The 16,895-nt window shown below is 47.4% G+C and overlaps 2 protein-coding genes across 5 annotated transcripts in view; both read right to left on the reverse strand.

Moving 5' to 3' along the window:
- Positions 1 to 308: 308 nt before the first annotated feature.
- Positions 309 to 13,656, reverse strand: Zdhhc23 (zinc finger DHHC-type palmitoyltransferase 23). Of its 2 annotated transcripts, none has more exons than XM_038345771.1 (5): positions 13,532 to 13,656; positions 12,828 to 13,090; positions 6,787 to 7,497; positions 4,818 to 4,985; positions 309 to 2,572 (listed from the first exon to the last, which is right to left on the reverse strand). In XM_038345771.1, exons 2-5 carry the CDS (start codon positions 12,968 to 12,970, stop codon positions 2,305 to 2,307), a joined length of 1,290 nt encoding a protein of 429 aa, XP_038201699.1. In that variant the 5' UTR covers positions 12,971 to 13,090; positions 13,532 to 13,656; the 3' UTR covers positions 309 to 2,304. The 2 variants fall into 2 exon arrangements, with proteins under 2 accessions (XP_038201699.1, XP_038201698.1); XM_038345770.1 differs by lacking the exon at positions 13,532 to 13,656 and adding an exon at positions 13,371 to 13,497.
- Positions 13,657 to 14,231: 575 nt separating this feature from the next.
- Positions 14,232 to 16,895, reverse strand: part of Gramd1c (GRAM domain containing 1C) — an 84,959-nt gene continuing 82,295 nt past the window's right edge. For all 3 annotated transcript variants that reach the window (XM_038345920.2, XM_038345921.2, XM_038345922.2), the window contains one exon: positions 14,232 to 16,057. In XM_038345920.2, coding sequence (XP_038201848.1) covers positions 15,977 to 16,057 — 81 coding nt within the window. In that variant the 3' untranslated portion in view covers positions 14,232 to 15,976. The remainder of the gene's footprint in view (positions 16,058 to 16,895) is intronic.

A 16,895-nucleotide genomic window follows, 5' to 3' on the forward strand; every position in this document is an offset into this window, starting at 1 on the left:
CACTGTTGGAAAGCGTACATACCGGTTCTTCTCTCCTAGACACTTTCAGTGGGGAAGAGTGAATGGGAAGGCTGAAAGATCCACAAAACAAGGATCTTCTCACAGGTTTGACTTTCTGAAACCCTCCCATCAGTTCTCTAGGAACTTAAACTCCGGGGCTAGAGAGATGACTCAGCAGTTAGGAGCACAGGCTGCTCTTCCGGAGGACCCAAGTTTAGTTCTCAGCACCCACAGCAGGTAGCTCACAGATGCCTGTAACTCCAGCTCCAAGAGAGCTCTTCTGGCCTTCATACACACACACACACACACACACACACAAAGAAAATCTAAAAAGAAAAGAAACCTAAGCGTCTTCGTTTCATTCCAGTGAGCTGCAGAGCCGAGAATGAGTCCTCCCAATGGCGGGAGGAGAACTGACCCTTAATGGCAAACTCTGAGGAAGGCAGTGGTCATCCCTCATTCTCCCAGTGACGGGTCTTGCTGCAGCGCTCACCATCACATCACATCTGCACAGCTGCTGGAGACGAGGCAGGCTACAAATACTGACTATATGATTTCTATAAATGCTGGCAGCAGCCAGACATTCAGAGTTGGCTATATACCTGGCATTCAAGAGACATGAAAACTACCAATTTCTGCCCACATACACTGTCTGACATTACTACCATCTCTCTTACCTAAAACCCACACAGAAATTAGTTGTATCCAAGCCAACTTTCATTCTAAATGAGTGTCTGACTCTATGCCAGGGACAGGCATCGCTGAAGAAACTGCAAACACCCCCAGGCTCTCTCTAGCGAACCCCAGTAGAATATGGAGTCTAGTGTTTGTTAAACAATAGATCTCTGGGGAGAGCAATGACAGCCCTGGATGAAAATGTGGCGCCTGTCTTCAGGAGAGCCCTGGTTAGTGGCGAGTCTAAGGGTGCCCCTGCTGCAATGGACAGGGCTGATTCAGAGGCGGTGGTATTTCCTCTCAAAGCTTACAAGCAGGCACAAAAGGGAAAATGCAGCACTGTTTCCCATCTCTGAGTAACAAGGCCAAGGCAAATTTAAGGTCTCAAAAATTATCTTTGATCTGGGATTCCAGAAAAGTACATGTGTAAAAACCAAACACGTCAAAAAGGAACAGAAAGATGGTGCATTCTGCAGGAACACACAGTCTTTCCTACATTCCAGCTCTGGGACACAATGGAGCAGCTCAGCATCGAGAGTTAGGAAGAGCAGTCAGGTGTCCACTGTTGAAAAGCATACATACCCAGTTCTTCTCTCCTAGAGACTTTCAGTAGGGAAGGGGGAGCAAGCAGCAATGTGAATGTGGGAAGCTGTCAGTCACCCCGAGAGCTCATGCCAGGCGCATGTTCCCATTGTGTTCTATAAACCTACAGCACTAGATACACGAACAATAATAAAAAAAAAAATCAAGCCCTTGATATTAATCAGCCTCCCTAGGCAGGAGGTGGTGGAATGTTCTCCCAGGACAGTCTCCTCCTGTCCAGCCACCATCACCCACCAGTGTGCTAGCACCTCACCACGTGAACTGGGAAGGAGGAAAGAAATTAATGTTTGTTAGCATTAGAGTAAATCTAAAATGATCCATCAGCAAACACTCGCCACTTAAATTACTGCCCACTGCACACAGCATCTCAAGACGAGATGGCCAGCATCAAGCCTCTTGTCACCTCGGGTCCGTGAGGACAAGGTCTGTCACTAAGAACTTCTATAACTGTACACACCGATTGTCTTAATAATATTGGCTTCGATGTTCTGGTCTGCAGGCTGCTTCAGTCCTAGGGATCCCGCCGAGCGCTTGAGTTGGACCAGAGTACTTTCCACGTCCTTCCTCAGATGGCCCTCATGGCTGCTCCATGAGGTAGCTAGGCAGCAGAGGCCCCCACGCAGATGAACCTGAGACTCGGGAAAGCCACTCTACCAAGGGGTCATATGGCTCTTAAGAACTGAAAGGAGGACTAGGAACTATCCTATTAACACTCCTCCTCAGATGAACGGGCAGAAACTCCTACTGGCCTATGCCTGTGTAACGCACATCCCTGGCAGCTTCTGGTGACTGAGTCAGCAAGGTGACTGGAAAGGAATGGCTCTATGCCTGCAGCTTTAGTATCAAAATCCCTTAAGTTATGACAGCAGAAGGAAAATGACCTTTTCTTCGGTCCTGTCTTCAAACCTGAGCATGGCCCTACACCTCTGAGAAGACGGTGATGAAGATGAACCCTTCGTGGATACCGAAGTGTGAAATGGACAGGACAGAGAAAGGAGTGTCCCTCTGAGCTGCACGGAAGGCACTTCAGACAATGTCCTCAGCAGGGGCGTGGGCAGTGTGTGTGCCCAGGGTGGAGAACTGATGCCAATTGCGCAGGAAGCCCCTGTTGTACTGGCCCGTGTCCACGATGAGCCCACAGAGGAGCCGGCGGCCCGTCTTCTGCCTAAGGGCCTGCTGGACTTCCCTCTCGGTCACATTGTAGCTGATGTTTATCAACTGGATGAGGAAGATGTAGGCCATGCCCGCGGTGATGATCACGGAGTACCACACACAGGTGAAGGACAGAGCCGAGCTGTGTTGGAGAAAGGAACCTTTCTGAACATTTGTACTCTTTAGTAAGGACCTGAGCATCCTCTCCCCTGATTAGAGGATATCACAGTAGCTTCAGAATGTCAATGTCCAAATGGTTTTAAATTTTCCTTTGGATTCTCAGTACATAGTTTCCCAGCATGTTATATTTAGCAAAGGCTGTTTCATTATACTTCGTAGCACCTGTTGAATAAATGAGCAATTCCTAAGCTGTGTCTAACTCAGGAGGAAACAGAGGTTCCAGGAGGTCATTACTGCCGTGCTCTAGGAAGTTGAAGACAAAAATCTAAGAACAGGGCTATGTTCTGTCTACAGTCTAGTGCTAACTGAGTACTACAAGGACAACTCTCCACATTAACAGCCCTTTATGTATATGTAGGAGCCAGGCTGGAGCAATGGCACAGGGTTTCAGGGTGCTTGCTGCGCTTCCACAAAACATGAGATCAGTTCCCAGCACCCTAGTAAGTTAGCTCACAACCACCTGTGACTCTGGTTCCAGGGACTCGGACGCCCCCTTCGGGCCTGTGTAAGCAGCCACACACACTTGGCATATGTAAATTAAATAAAAAATTTCAAAAATAAAAAAAGAGCTGTAGGAACGTAGTATTTCAAACTAAATCACACAGGGGCAGGGCAGGAAAACATCTTCAAGGCTCATTCATGAACTATGGGCTGGGGCTGTCTCTTAGAATAATCAAAGATCAGGCCATGTTCATTTACACATGCACGGTGAAGAGTTAGCTGGGAAGAAACCACACAGACTCTTCATGTGTGAAGTTAAACAGGACCTCACAGATTACAAATCCAAAACTCCACCATCAGCTGAGGTGACAGCAATCACCACATAAAGTGGGGTGAGACGTAATGGTGGGACTGGGCCCCCCTCACCCCACGAAGCACACAGACACTTTGCATTACTCTTGTCACCCGTGCTGGCCAGGAATGTCACAGTGACTATCCATATGTCTAAAGTAGACAGTTACCACAAGAAGAGAGGGTCAATAATCTCTCTAAAATACCTGCAATGTCCAAACCTAGAGTAGGGGAGCTCGGAGCTCGGAGCTCTGCAGAGACTAACAAGAACTAACAACACACAGGGTGTCAGGGTAGCAGAAGCAGAAGCTGCTCTGAGAACAAGGAGTAGGGAGAAAGAAAAGAACCAAACCAGAGGCCACGGAGCACCCATGCTGAGGGAAGGGGGAAGGGACAAACAGTATGGGCAAGGAGCACCCTTGGTGTGTGGGGGTGGGAGTGACAAGAGCATTCTTGGTGTGTGTGGGGGGGACAAGAGCACCCTTCATCTGTAGGGGTGCGAGGAGCAGGACACACATGAGAATCCCAATTACACCACTGCACGGAAATCTGTACAGTTTATAAATGGGTTCCCACCTAATGATGCCTGAGGACTCTTGACCTAGATAACACAGTAATCATGAGTGGTGAAATTAAAAAAAATTAGAGCAGAACAAACCATGAGAGGTTAGAGAGAAAAGAAAGGTTACAGAGATATGAGCAACTCTCAAAAGGATCCCACTGCGACCTCAGGCACATAGGAACGTCTCAGCCGCAGGAGTTCCTGGTAAAGCCAAAGCCTATTTGTTTGCCTGTTGAGACAGGGTCTCTCTATGTAGCCCTGGCTGTCTTGGAATGTGATTTGTAAAACAAAACTCTGAGATATGCACCTGCTTCAGCACCCCCAAGTGCTCGGATTAAAGGTGTGTGCCATCAATGATGCTTCTGACATCATCCCAGAACATACCCATCACCACTGCACAGCTTTTCTGATCACCCTAGAACACACCCAACACCACTGCACAGCTTTGTCGATATCACCCTAGAACACACCCATCACCACTGCACAGCTTTGTTGATCACCCTAGAATACACCCAACACCACTGCACGGCTTTGTGGATATCATCTTAGAACACACCCAACACCACTGCACAGCTTTGTTGATCACCTAGAACACACCCAACACCACCACACAGCTTTGTGGATATCATCCTAGAACACGCCCAACACCACTGCACAGCTTTGTGAATATCACCCTAGAACACACCCATCACCACCGCACAGCTTTGTTGGCAATTTTAGGGATGTCCAGCATCTCCAAAGCCTGCCCTATGCTTGACTGAAAACAGCTAACTTAAGAGCATATAACGGTCTGTTTCTGGCAACAATTATTTCTTCCTCACTGGCTCTCTTAACAGAGGGCTCCATAACTTACCTGTAATTTGTGTAAACTCCAGGACAGTAGAAGAGGGCTGTGAAGAGGCTTCTGTCCCTACAAATGGTGTTCAAGGTCAGCGATATCCCGTACACCGAAGTGAGCAAGAAGATCAAAAGGGCAAGTATAAATGCTTGATGATTTGATTCTCCAACGCAGCTGTTTATCCTCAAAACAGCAGAGGGGGAAAACACATTTGAAAATGTCTCATATAACCCACACGATATACAAGAAAGCCTTTAAAATAGAGACAGTAGGACGTTCAGTTATGAAACCCTAAGTCATCTTAGGTTTCAGTTTTAGGGAAACAAAACCCTGTCTACTGTGTGACAAAGTCTTATATTCTCTACGGAAAAGTAGAACCATTATCCCTTAGTTTGAAGCCATGACTAATCAAAAAAGCAGAACCCAGCTGGCAAATCTACCCATCTAAATATAGAGCTTATACATACATAAACATACATACATAGGCACATATGGGCTTTTATGTAGTACTGGGTGTTGAACCTGGTTCACTGTGCATGTTATGCAAACATTCTACCATTGGGCTAAACCCCTTAAGCCCTGATCCTAAATATTAATAAGTCCCTCATCCAGCTATGAGGAAAGTTGAAATTAAGCAGTATGAAAACTTTAAAAGTACAGTCAGAAATACTGCACAAAATTGGAAAATATGTTCGCTGTGCATGAGAGCAACAAATGGACTCAGTGCAGTTAAAACTGTAGTGCAGCGTAGAGAACAAGATATTAGGAAGCAGGTCAGGTTAAAAAAATGGCCTCTGTGAAGGCAGGGTACACAGGTCAGCTCTCTTCTGCCCAATCATCCCAGGGTGCTCAGTGGCCAGAGGTTTCCTACAGGACAAACTATCAGATTCTACAAACAAGGATCCAGAAATGGGCCAACACACTTGCATGCACAAGCACCCATTGGGGATAAATGAAAAGTGCATGCGTTAAACTAAAAACAACCCTTTACACCTAAAGACAAGTCCCAGAAAAGAGGTGTCCCTATCCTAGGGCCATGCACTTGGCCATTTCAACTGCCCCCCCACGCGCATTTCCTGCACTCACTCTATCCGTTCTCTGCAGGCCTAAGGTGTAGTTCCTTAGACAGAGCCCCTGAGAGAAGCTCAGGCACACCTGCTGCTGACAGCATTCAGAGCCGAGTCCTGCTCGCTCCCTTCAGCTCAGCATCACCCAGCAGAATTTTAGCTGCCGCACTTGGATGTGAGGGGATGCTGCCACCAGCCAGCTTGAAGGTACAAAACAAAGTCTATCTCCGGGCAGAAAACCAATTAAGGGATATCTGATAAGACCTCAACTACAATGGTGTGTGGAAATCCCTGTTTACATAAAATGATTAAGGATGTACAGCCAGAAAACAGTAGTCACCTGGAAACAGGAACCACGTGTGCTCGTAGGCAAGCATGCACGTGTGTACATTTGCATGTGGGAACAGAGAATATTCTCCACCATATTTTTTGAGTCAGGGTCTCTCATGGAACCAACAACTTGCTAATCCAGCTAGATGGGATGGCTAGCAAGCCCCAGTGGTCTTCCTGCCTCTGCCTTCCCAGTGCTGGGATCAAAAGCACGTGGGCTTTGTATACAGATGCTGAGGGACCCCGGGTCCTCATGCTTGCATAGCAAGGATTCTACCAACTTAGCCATCTCCACAGTCCCTGATAAATTATTCTTCTTTTTTTCAACCCACCAAAGAAAAACTGGAAGGAAAAGGGGGGCAGGGAGCCTCTCCCAAAGTTTTTCTGCTCATCTCCTTCAGGAAATTGAAGGGACTAAATCTGTGAAACCCGGGAACCTGGTGACTAAGCGGGAACATCCTCACAGCCTACAAATATCTACAAGGTGTAAAACTGGGGAAAGAGACGTTTCAGGACAGCACAGAGGAAAAGCAAATATGGGTAGCCTATGAACTTATTTTCTGGGCTTCCAGATTTTTCCAACATACCAGACACAATGATGATCCATTCTCCTTACACAGATGCCACATATCCGGCAATGCCATGCCCGGGCAGGCCGTACTAGCTGGCACTTGGCACACCAGTCCTCCTTCACCTTGGCAGGGCTGTCAAGTGCCACCCTGGAGGAGCCCTTAATATCATCCTTCATCGTGCGGTTGTTGAGGCTCCCTGAGGGATCTGTTCCAGGGAACCCTTTGGTCTTCTCTTGCCCTTTTTTGATCGGGCATTCGATTTGGCTGTTGCTGGGGCATTTGTCACTGCAAGCTGGATTGCTGAGGTAGCCTGGATCCTTCTTGGCTCGGTACAAGGCTAAGAGTATCAGGAATAACCCGAAGGTAAGGAGAGCCAGCTGGGTGGGCCCTACCTGCCCTCTGGGGACCACTTCCCGCAGGAACACATAGTACATGTAACCCAGTGAGAACAGTCCAAGGCTGAGGAAAAACAGCGTCTGTTCTTTCCTTCTGTGAGTGAGGTAGTAGTACCAGAGTGCCAGCACGGGAAGGGAGGTCAGAACCACTACCCCCAGCAGGAAATGCCAGGAAGCCACGTGAAGGAAAACTGGCAAAAGCACGAGTGGAGGGACGATGCTAATATTAACTTTTCTGGCTCCTCGAAGCCAAGGAATCCGGAGGCGATCAGAAATTGTATCTGTGATTCTTTCGCAAGTCTCTGGCCGCATTGATTTACAGGTAAGCCATCTATTTAGAAAGAGCAGAACAATGTGCTTCACAGGGCCCCAGATGTCAAACAGCAGCATAAATGATAGGACAACAAAAGCCAACATTTCATTCCCTCGCTGCAAAACCAAGCTTTTCAGATTCAACTATCATTTTTTTTAGAACAGGAAGATAATGTTTATAACTGTAACAATCAGCTTTCTTCCTTAAATACACAGGTATATGCACATATTCCATACAAATGTCTAGACCCGAATGGGTGGGTAGACACTCAAATGAATCTTTTTGTAAAAGTTGGCAGTGAAAATTCAAAAAGTATTACATAAGTGGCAGTGCTCTTCCAATGAACTCGGAAAAGCTCAGGGGACGGACACCAAAGGGGCTTAGCAGAACAGTGTGGTCTGTACTTAGCCTGGTCAGCTGGTGAAGAAGGCAGGCGGTGTTGCAGCCAAGAGAAACGGGTACAGCTCCAGAGGAGTGAGCCAGGCTGTGATAGACAGGCGTCCACACAAGCAGGGACTAAAAAGAACAGTGTCTGCTGACTCTGCACAGCGAGACGGGCTGCTGTGTAAGTGCTCCAGTTTGAAAACCTAATCCTCACACATGAGCATGAGGTAATAAGGCTGGTGAGCATGGTGGCACTCACCTATTTACAGCTGCATGAAGGCCTGAGGCAGGAGGATTACTGATCCCAGCAACTTAAGGTCATAGTCAACAATACGGTGAGACCTTCAGGGGGGTGGTCTTGTAAGAGGTGATTTGGTCATGACAGGAGTCCTCATGAATGGGGTTAGACCCATTATAAAAGAGGCCAAAGGAGCCTATTAATTTCACCACATGAAGACGTGACAGGAAAGCACCATGTATGAAGCAGATGGCTTCATGTCCTAGTGTTTTGTGGAAGGGTAATGGGACTGAATATTGATAGAAGCCTCTAATCAAAGTGTCCAGGGTTTCTGCACAGTTTCTCTTGGATGCTTATGTTTGCATGAGAGGCTGGGAGGTGACTCAGTAGGCAAAGCACGTGCCGTACAAACTTGAGGACACGAGTTTAGATTCCCGGTACCCATGTAAAAAAACAGGCGTGATGGTATGCATTTGTAACCCCAGCACTAAGGAGGTGGACCGCCAGAGCTGACTGGCTACACACTCTACCAGTCAGTGAACTCCAGATTCAGTGAAGAGAACTTGTTTCAAAAATTAGGGTGGTGGATTTATAGCATAAGACATCTGACACCCCTTTCAGCTACACATAAATACATACACAAACAATAATTAATAATAATAATGGTGACTTTAGGGGCTAGGATGATGGGTCAGTTGACAAAGTATTTGCACAACAGCAAGAGGGTTGAGCTGGATCCCCAACACCCATGTGAAAATCTGGACAGGGGTTAGCAAGATGACTCAGAAGATAAGGGTGCCTGCCATCACGGCTGATGACTTGAGTTCATTCTCAGGGTCTGATGTGGGATCCTCCTCTGTATGCTGTGAATACCATTGGTTTGGGGCCTGTGATAGGGTAGAGCAGAGCTAGGCAGGGGAAACTAAACTGAATGCTGGGAGAAGGAAGGCAGAGTTGAAAGAGGCCATGGAGCCACTGCCAGAGACAGACATGCTGGTGGAACCTTGCCGGTAAGCCACAAGCATTGTGGTAAAATATAAAATAATGGAAATGGGTTAAATTAAGATGTAGAAGCTAGCCAATAAGAAGTTAGATCTAATAGGCCAAATAGTGATTTAATTAATACAGTTTCTATGAAATTATTTTGGGAATCTGGGCAGCCGGGAAAAACACTAGCGACCTCCATACTACAAGGTTCCACAGGGTAGAAGGAGAGAACCAACTCTGGCAGGTTGTCCTTTGACCTATGCATAAAAACCATGGGACATACATGGATATACAGGCACATGCATTATAAAAACAGAGAGGCATGGTGGTGTGAGCTTATATTCCTAGTGCTGCAGGGCAGGCAGCCGCAGACAGGAGATTCCTGAAGATTACTGGTCAGCTAGTCTGGCCAACTGAGGAAGCCTTGGCTCAGTGAGAGGCACTGTCTGAAAACATACGGCAGAAAAAAACAACTCAGAAAGACACATAATACCAACCACTGTCCACAAGGAGCCCACACGTGTACATACACATACATCACATATGACACACATACACTGACCTTAAAAACATAATGTATACAACCAGGCAGTAGTGGCACATGCAGAGGCAGGATGATCTCTGTGAGTTCGAGGCCAGCCTGATCTACAGAGCAAGTTCCAAGACAGCCAAGGCTACACAGAGAGACACTGCCTTGGAAATGTCTCGGAAAACCAACAGACAGACAAAACCAAAGCAAAAGACATATGTAAAACCAAAGGGGAAACAGCACCTCAAGATCTGGAAAGTTCTCAGACTTCTTAGCTTGTTTACACAATAACAACTGTGGGGGCTGGAAAGATGGCTCAGTGGTTAGGAACACTGAATGTTCTTCTGGAGGACCCTGGTTCAGTTCCCAGCACCCACATGGCAGCTCACAATAACAACTGGGAAAGCCTGTGTGAAAGAGTCCATCATCAGATGACAACGGCTCAGCCCTGTGCTATGAATCAAGACAATGGGAGGATGACCCTTAAAGCAGTTCGGAGACTGCGGCTGCATTCCTATCACAAGCTTAGAATGCTTGGGCCTGAATGGCACCATGGTTTGAGAGGAAGTGGCTCAGAACACCCCTGAAATCTCAGGGCTCACTGCTAGTACCACATCAAGTCTCTGCTTCCTACAGTCTGGTATAGTGTGGTTCCTGAAAAGCCAGGTACAGTGGAGATTGCAGGGGCCACTACACTCAAGGACATCAATAGTAAACTTGGGTGGCATCGTATGTTCCCAATTCTACAGCCCCACAGAATACAGGAGTTGGGGGGACATGGTTATATGCACGTGTCAAAGAATGTTCCAGAGAACATCAAGGCCAAGGCTAAGAAGTGCTGTAGAGTTGAGTCACCCCACAGAGTCCTCACTAGGGTGTTGTCTTGTGTACTCATGGGCAATGCCTGGTAAAGCTGCAGGGCAATAACTGACCAAGACCCCGGCATGGTGGACCTAGCAGCACACCGCCCCTGTGCAGGAACAAGACTCTGACCCATGAGAGCTGCGTCGTGAGCTGCACCCTCAGGAGCCCAACTTCCAGCTCAGTGTGTCTGGAAGGTAGGCATATAGTTAAGACTTGCGTTGTTACACAGAAAAACCCTGTCTCCAAAAAACGAAAAAGACTTGTCATTTGCCCTGTGGGAATGGGACCTGTCCTCCCCTTTTTCTTTCCCATTTCCCATTTCTCATTTTTTTTTTTTTTTTTGCCATGGGAATGTCTTTTCAATGAATGTCTCACTATTGTGTTTTCAAAGTACACAACTGTTATCTCTTCTCTGTTTGCTATGTGTACGTGTGTTTTGCCTGCATGTATATATGTGTATCATGTGTGCCTCTTGACTACTGAGGTCAGAGGGGGTGGGTGGTGTTGGATCCCTTGGGAATTACAGGCAGCTGTAAGCTGTCATGTGGATAGTGGGAACTGAACCTTGGTCCTTTCAGCAGCAGGAAGTGCTCTTTGCCTCCCTTCTGCCCACAGCCTGTTATCCACAGGCCCGAAGCTGAAGGACACTGTATGAGCTAGACAGTGCCACTCAGACCACTGTCCAGACTTAACTTAAATAAGTGAGGTTGTTGGGATGTAAGGAACGTATTTTGATTGTGAAGATACTCATTGGTGGGACCAGAGGTAGACTGCTAAGATTTAAATATTTGTGGCCCACTAAAGTTCATTTAGTTCAAACCTAATCCACATCTTATTATACGAGCTTATTAAGAGGTAGGGCTTTTAGGAAGTGATGAAGTCAACAGGGTGGAGCATGAATGAGATTAACATCCACACAAAAAAAGATCAAGGCAGGAGGGTCATCCACCCTTTTGCCATGTGGGGATGTAGCAAGATGATGCCATCTATGAGGAAGAGGGTTCACACCAGATACTAAATCTGCCAGCACCTCTGACTTTGGATTTCTCCACCTCCAGAACTGTAGGCTTCCACTTCTACCACTCTGTACCCACTCTGGAGGATTTGGTCGCAGCAGCCTAAGTGGACTAAGACAGGCAAGAACGTTAAGGTAGGTTACAGAAAAATAACTTTAGACAGTTCTTTTGAGCAGGTCTAAACCGTAAAGTGAGTGGGAGACGATGGCCTGGAGTCACAGAGCAGCAGGGTCAGGGGGGATGCGGGAAGCCTGTCTCCAGGCCTCGAGGGCCAGGAGAGGCGAAGAGTCGGCAAAGTTAATGGAGAAGCCGCGGTCCTGAGTGACAGCCATTATGGAAACAGCACAGTCTCTCCAGTCATTAGTGCAAAGTGCTCTATTTTCTCAGTATGGATTTCAGACTAAGTCGAAAGAAGCTATATTTAAGGCTACCTATTAAAAAAGACTATAGAAAAAGACAAGGAACAATTATAAAGAGGTTATGGGCTTAAGAGTGAATCTTGACAGGAGAGTGCAGTGGTCCCCTGGGAGAGTGTTTTCATGGCTAGACTAATAACCTACAGTGACTCTGTAACCAAAAGGGGCTGCTTCTGGGAAAAGCGTGTCCCCAACACCCCTCTTCCTCGCATATCATGCTTTCCATAAGTAGATGTTTAAAAATACAGATTTAGAAAAAGATGGGGAAAACCAGTTCATTGTCGCTTGATACAAAATGGTTTTCACTAATGCTAAAAAGTCTCCCTCTGGATAGCAAGTTCCATCGTTGAGATCCTGGTGAAAGTAAAGGCCAAAGATAAGACAATAGTACAGTCAAGATGGTATTGTTGCTTACATAAAACAGTCCTCTCTGTGGGGCATACATGACCTTTCTCCCTGGAAACAAGGGGTGAGCCAAGAGCAGAAAACCATCTTTCAACCTCCAAGACCCATGTGACCTAGTGGGAACGATGCCTTTCATGGGCTCCATTAAGATCACTGGAAATGTAACAACTTCCTGGATCGTTCATTTAAACTTGCAGTTTGAGCTGGTTTGTGCTCTTTATTTAACACATTTAGTTTGCCTACTATCCCTTGTTCTGCGTGTTCTCCCCATGCTCATCCTGTAAGAAGAAAACTGTTCAAGTCCTCAAGAACTGAACTGGACAGCCGTAGACGGCTACCTACCTCATTTTTACAAAATCCTCACACGACATCAAAAACAATTCTCTATTTTAGATCCTTTGGAATAGAACCAAGAGCAAATTCTAGCACTCTGGAAGGCAAACCTGAAAGAATATACGGTACGTATCAACAGCAGCAGTTGGGTCAGCATCTGAAAACTGTACGCTTACCTGTCACAGCCTTCATCGAGGTCTTGACAATCACACAAACAAGCAGCCACGTGGTTCTTTTCCCCATTTCGATCTATATACTCACAGCAGCACAGGGGCTCCAACTCAGGTTCTTCGCTTTTCTTTTTTTTTACTGGCTTCATATTGCCCTTCAGTGTTTGCACCTGTCACCATGAGGCATCAGAAGCTCTCAGAAGGCAAAGGTGGCAACAACTCAACTCACATCCTGTAAACACATCCTCGCTTGTGATTAACGCCAACGCCTGAGCAATAAAAAATGAAAAGAAAGGGGGGAGGGGTCCTGTTTCCATCAGGGTTTCCCGGCTCCGCGTGGCCTGAAAGGGGGCTCCTTGACTCGTGGGGCTCAGAGTATCTCTACCTCCCTTCCCAGCCTAGAAGCATCTGGGTACCAACCGTTCCCATGGCGACAGCCGACCACGCGGCCCGGGACAGCAGGGCTAGGGCGGCCCAGTTCACCTGCGGGTGCCGGCTGGGTAGAGCCGGGCGGTCCCCACCCCGAGGCTGCGTGCAGTGGAAACTCACCCTCGCAGGTGCTGGCAGCGACGCCCCGGCGCTTCAACCATCCACCCGCCCCGGGCTGCCAGGAGTCCCCGGCAGCCCCGAGGTCTCCGTCCAGCCCACTCTGAGCCAGCCGCTCCGAGGGCGTGGGCGGGCCTGGAGAATGACCTTGGCTGAGAAGTTACCTGCCCTCCGACGGAGGCGGGGACCGGGAGGAGGACCGGCTCTTCTGGGCGCGGCTGCGTCTGGGACCCAGCTCCGCCGGCTCGGGCGTGCAGGGCGGAGTCGCCCACCTGTCTGCACTGCCGGTGTGCGCACGCCTGCCTAGCGATCCTGTCGCCCCCGGCCGCCGCTCCGCAGGTCGGCGCGCTTCCGGGTGCCCCGCCCCCGGCGCCGGGATCCCGCCGCCCGCACGTGCGCCGCCTGCCCACGAGGCCCCTCCCCCGCCGCGCTCCGGGCCACCCGCACCTGCGCCGGGCCCTCGGGGTGCTGCCGGGCTCAGGGATGGGACCCAGACATTTGCGCGCTGCGGGAGTTGGCCGGCCACCAGCCGTCCTCCTGCGCCCGCAACAGGCGTTGGGTTCGATCGCCGCAGCCGTGTTCTGGGGTGTCACCCCACTAGTCGCCCACCTTCCCTTTAGGCTAGCTGCTGCTCCCAAGTCCCGCCTTATCCAACTTGCTCAGGCTCTTGAGTCCTGGAGGTTGGGTCTGCATTCCAGTCAGGCCTCTCTGGTACTTTTGCTTCAGTAGTGTACATATTTGCAATGAAATTGCCTAGAGAGTCCTCTCTGGGTTTTATAGCTGCACAAATCAGTAAGAACTGTGGGCCTACCTCAGGCTTTCTAGGTTTGGTTTTTAAGCAGAAGCAGAGGAAAAAATTACAACTTAGATATTTGGGATTTTATTGAAGTCAGACTACATAACATTCAGATTTTATTAAGTCTGCATACATATTTAGTCTTTTATCTACAAAGCAACGTTGGTAATCTTTTGAGGTATATTATAAAGTAGTTTGAGAGAAACGACAAAAAAACATTCACTTCGACGGTTAACATTTTTCTAAATTTAACCATTTCAGATTTCTAATCCAGTCACTTCTGCTCTCAGCGAGAAGCTTTATATGTTCTTAACAAAAGCGAACAAAACGAACGGGAGTTACTACTCTGCACCCCCTCCAGGTAGATTTGTTGGGGTTCATCCAGAGAAACCCACTTCCCTCCAGTCAGTATCTTCTTTTTTTACAGGCATCTCAAAAATTGTTGTCAGCAATGCCATTTGACTTGGTGACATATTGCACTAAAGGTAATGGTTGTTCAATAATAAGAATATATGCCCAGCAGTGGAGGCTCACACCTTTAATCCCAGTACTTGGGAGGTAAAGGCAGGTAGATCTCTGTGAGTTCGAGGCCAGCCTGGTCTACAATAGTGAGTTCTAGGACAACCAGAGCTGTTGAGAAGCCCTGCCTTTTAATAAAAAAAAGAAAGAATATATATGTACTGTGTGTGCTTGTTCCAAAAAAGGCCTCTAGAGAACAAAACAATTATGTCCTAGACTTTTCCTAAATCCTGGGGGTCGGAGCTGATGCCAGGTCACAACGCCCTAATTTTCACAAACCCCTTGTGCTGAGGCAAATGCCTGCGCAGCTTTCCTGAAATCCCGAGTTTGTGCCTCTTCAGCCAGTGTGCAAGGACCCCACAGTCTTTATTGTAGCCCAGCATGTAACTTGCCAACGACACAACCTACACACGTGTGTAGAGAATGAAACTATATAGCAGCTACTGAAAAAGGATGGATTATTTTCAACCAGGTGGGTCACTTCCATCATGAGGCCTTGCTAGGCTGAATCCAAGCATAGTTCATGGATCCATTTGCTCTTTCATGAAATGCCCAGATTTTATAATCTTCTGGCTTCTAAAACTAAAAATAGCTCACTCTGAGGTGAGGTACCTTACACCTCACCTCAGGTACATAAAAGATTGTGTGTGTGTGTGTGTGTGTGTGTGTGTGTGTGTGTGTGTGTGTGTTCCTTCATTAAGATACAACATGGCCCATGAATCTTTCAGACAACACAGAGTTTCAAAGGGTTTGACCACTGACCCTGCATGCCAAATCAATGAAGAGAGTGTAGCATTTAAAGATACAAACTTGGAATGTTTGTGCCTAAAAAAATGTTTCTTTAAGGAAAGAAACGATGGAGGGGTTTCTTCTGTAGCTTTTTGGGCTCTTAAACTCAGTGATGAATACAAAACACAGGCCACTGGGCACACAGGGCTTCTGTGCTAAGAGATAAATTTAAAAGGTCAAGTTCCAAGCTGCAGCATAGAGAAGATGCCACCGTGCCCAGGGTGTCTCCCTTCCCTCTTGTGTCACAGAATTTCAATTCCAAAATATATTTCATGGTTCACTGGAGAAATTCACAGCTTAAAAATATCTCTAAGAAGTGAAAAGATAGAGTCTTAAGGCTATTGGAGAGCAATCACTTGGTAAATGTTATTTAAATAAGGCTTTCCTAGTAGAAATCCAGAAATAAAAATATCAGAAATGTGCTTGTGACAGTGACAGTCTCCATCCTCGGCGCCCTTCCAGCTGTTGTCTCTAGGTCCAGGTGTCCGACTTCCACAGCTAGGCGCTAGCTCTCTACAGCCGCCCCAGTCTTGTTCTTGTTTAGTAAATCGAAGGTCTTCTGAAGCAAAACGAGTGAGCTCTTCAGCTGCAAACAACATGACCAAAAATCAGACTGCAATTTTTACTGGCTGCTTTACTCCAAAGGTTTTTTTCTTTATGTTGATGCCCAAATAGAAAGAACATTGACTATCCAGTACCTGATTCTGCTGTATGAACAGGTGCCAGAGGGTCTCATTGGGTGTATTTGCTCTTACTCTTTTGGCTCTTTTTGGTCTGACTTTTGGGGGGGTCCCACCACCCAGCTCCCAAATAAATCCCACACAGAGGCTTAGTCCTAGTTTTGAGTGCCTGGCCTTCGCTTGACTTGTTTCTTACCAGTTTTTCTTAAATTATCCCAGGCTACGTTTTGCCTCTGGCCTTTTTCCTTTTCTTCTGTGTATCTTAATTTTCACTCTTACTGCATGGCTGCCTGTATGGCTGGGTGACTGGCCCCTGATGTCCTCCTCCTACTCCTTGTGCTCTTGTTGTGCCTTCTTTCTTCCCAGGTGTCTCCTCCTATTTATTCTCTGCCTGCCAACCCCGCCTACCCTTTCTCCTGCCTCACTATCGGCCATTCATCTCTTTATTAAACCATCAGGTGTTTTAGACAGGCGAAGAATCAGAGCTTCACAGAGTCAAACAAATGCATCATAAACAAAAGAAACACACCTTAAAATAATTTTCCATAACAAGAGGGCAGTACTTTCCAGAAAGTCTGTCTTACTATCTAAAGGGAACGCCTTGGTTTCTTAGAGGTTTCTCAAGGCTCAGTGGTCTCTTCACACTCCCCTGAACACCTCGAGCCCTGCGGCTAAGCCATCTAGCATCCTCTCCACAGTCCTAAAACTTCCCTATACCACCGACCCCATAGAAGTTTCCCGAAG

Source organism: Arvicola amphibius, chromosome 10, assembly GCF_903992535.2.
Source record: "Arvicola amphibius chromosome 10, mArvAmp1.2, whole genome shotgun sequence".
NCBI lineage: Eukaryota > Metazoa > Chordata > Mammalia > Rodentia > Cricetidae > Arvicola > Arvicola amphibius.

Coding starts and splice junctions, on each gene's coding strand:
- Zdhhc23 (XM_038345771.1), bottom strand. CDS start 12,970: ATGAAGCCAGTAAAAAAAAAGAAAAGCGAAGAACCTGAGTTGGAGCCC. Junction 7,498..12,827: donor CTCGATGAAGGCTGTGACAG/GTAAGCGTACAG, acceptor CTTTCTAAATAG/ATGGCTTACCTGTAAATCAA. Junction 4,986..6,786: donor ATGGATCATCATTGTGTCTG/GTATGTTGGAAA, acceptor TGCTGTTTTGAG/GATAAACAGCTGCGTTGGAG.